The sequence below is a fragment of the Cicer arietinum genome, chromosome 4, assembly GCF_000331145.2.
Source record: "Cicer arietinum cultivar CDC Frontier isolate Library 1 chromosome 4, Cicar.CDCFrontier_v2.0, whole genome shotgun sequence".
Lineage (NCBI taxonomy): Eukaryota > Viridiplantae > Streptophyta > Magnoliopsida > Fabales > Fabaceae > Cicer > Cicer arietinum.
In genome coordinates, this window is record NC_021163.2 from 45499712 (window position 1) to 45500293 (window position 582).

The 582-nt window shown below is 32.6% G+C and overlaps 1 protein-coding gene across 1 annotated transcript; it reads left to right on the plus strand.

Moving 5' to 3' along the window:
• Nucleotides 1–79: 79 nt before the first annotated feature.
• On the plus strand, nt 80–439 carry LOC140920080 (uncharacterized). The gene has a single exon (XM_073367392.1). The coding sequence runs from the start codon at nt 80–82 to the stop codon at nt 437–439; it is 360 nt and encodes a 119-aa protein (XP_073223493.1).
• Nucleotides 440–582: the final 143 nt, after the last annotated feature.

Genomic DNA, 582 nt, shown 5'->3' on the forward strand with positions numbered 1-582 from the left:
AAAGTTTAATTCTGTATTGCAGATGTGCTTGACATCCAAAACGCACTCATGGTACCTAGATAGTGGATGTTCCAAGCACATGACAGGAGACAAATCAAAATTCTTGACTCTCAATTCAAAAAATGATGGATATGTGAAATATGGTGACAACAATAAAGGTAAAATCCTTGGTGTTGGAGATATAGGAAGTAAATCAACTGCAGTTATCAAGGACGTTTTATATGTCAAAGGTTTGAAACACAACTTGCTAAGTATTAGTCAATTGTATGACAAAGGATTCCAGGTATACTTTACATCTCAGTCTTGTACGCTTGAGCATAAGGTAGACAAAAACATGAAATTGGTAGGTGAAAGAATTAACAATATATACATGATTAATTTTGATTCTTTACCTGTAAATGATATCTGTTGTTTATTATCTAAGTCTGATGAAGACTGATTGTGGCATAAAAGGATTGCTCATATACATGTTAATCATCTTAATAAACTAGTTAGTAAACAACTAGTGCTAGGTCTTCCCAACAGAACTTTTGCAAAAGAAAAATTATGTGACTCTTGTGAGAAAAGTAAGTTAGTTAAGTC

Bases quoted from the DNA above. Each gene is read 5' to 3' on its own strand.
- LOC140920080 (XM_073367392.1), top strand. From the start codon at position 80: ATGACAGGAGACAAATCAAAATTCTTGACTCTCAATTCAAAAAATGAT.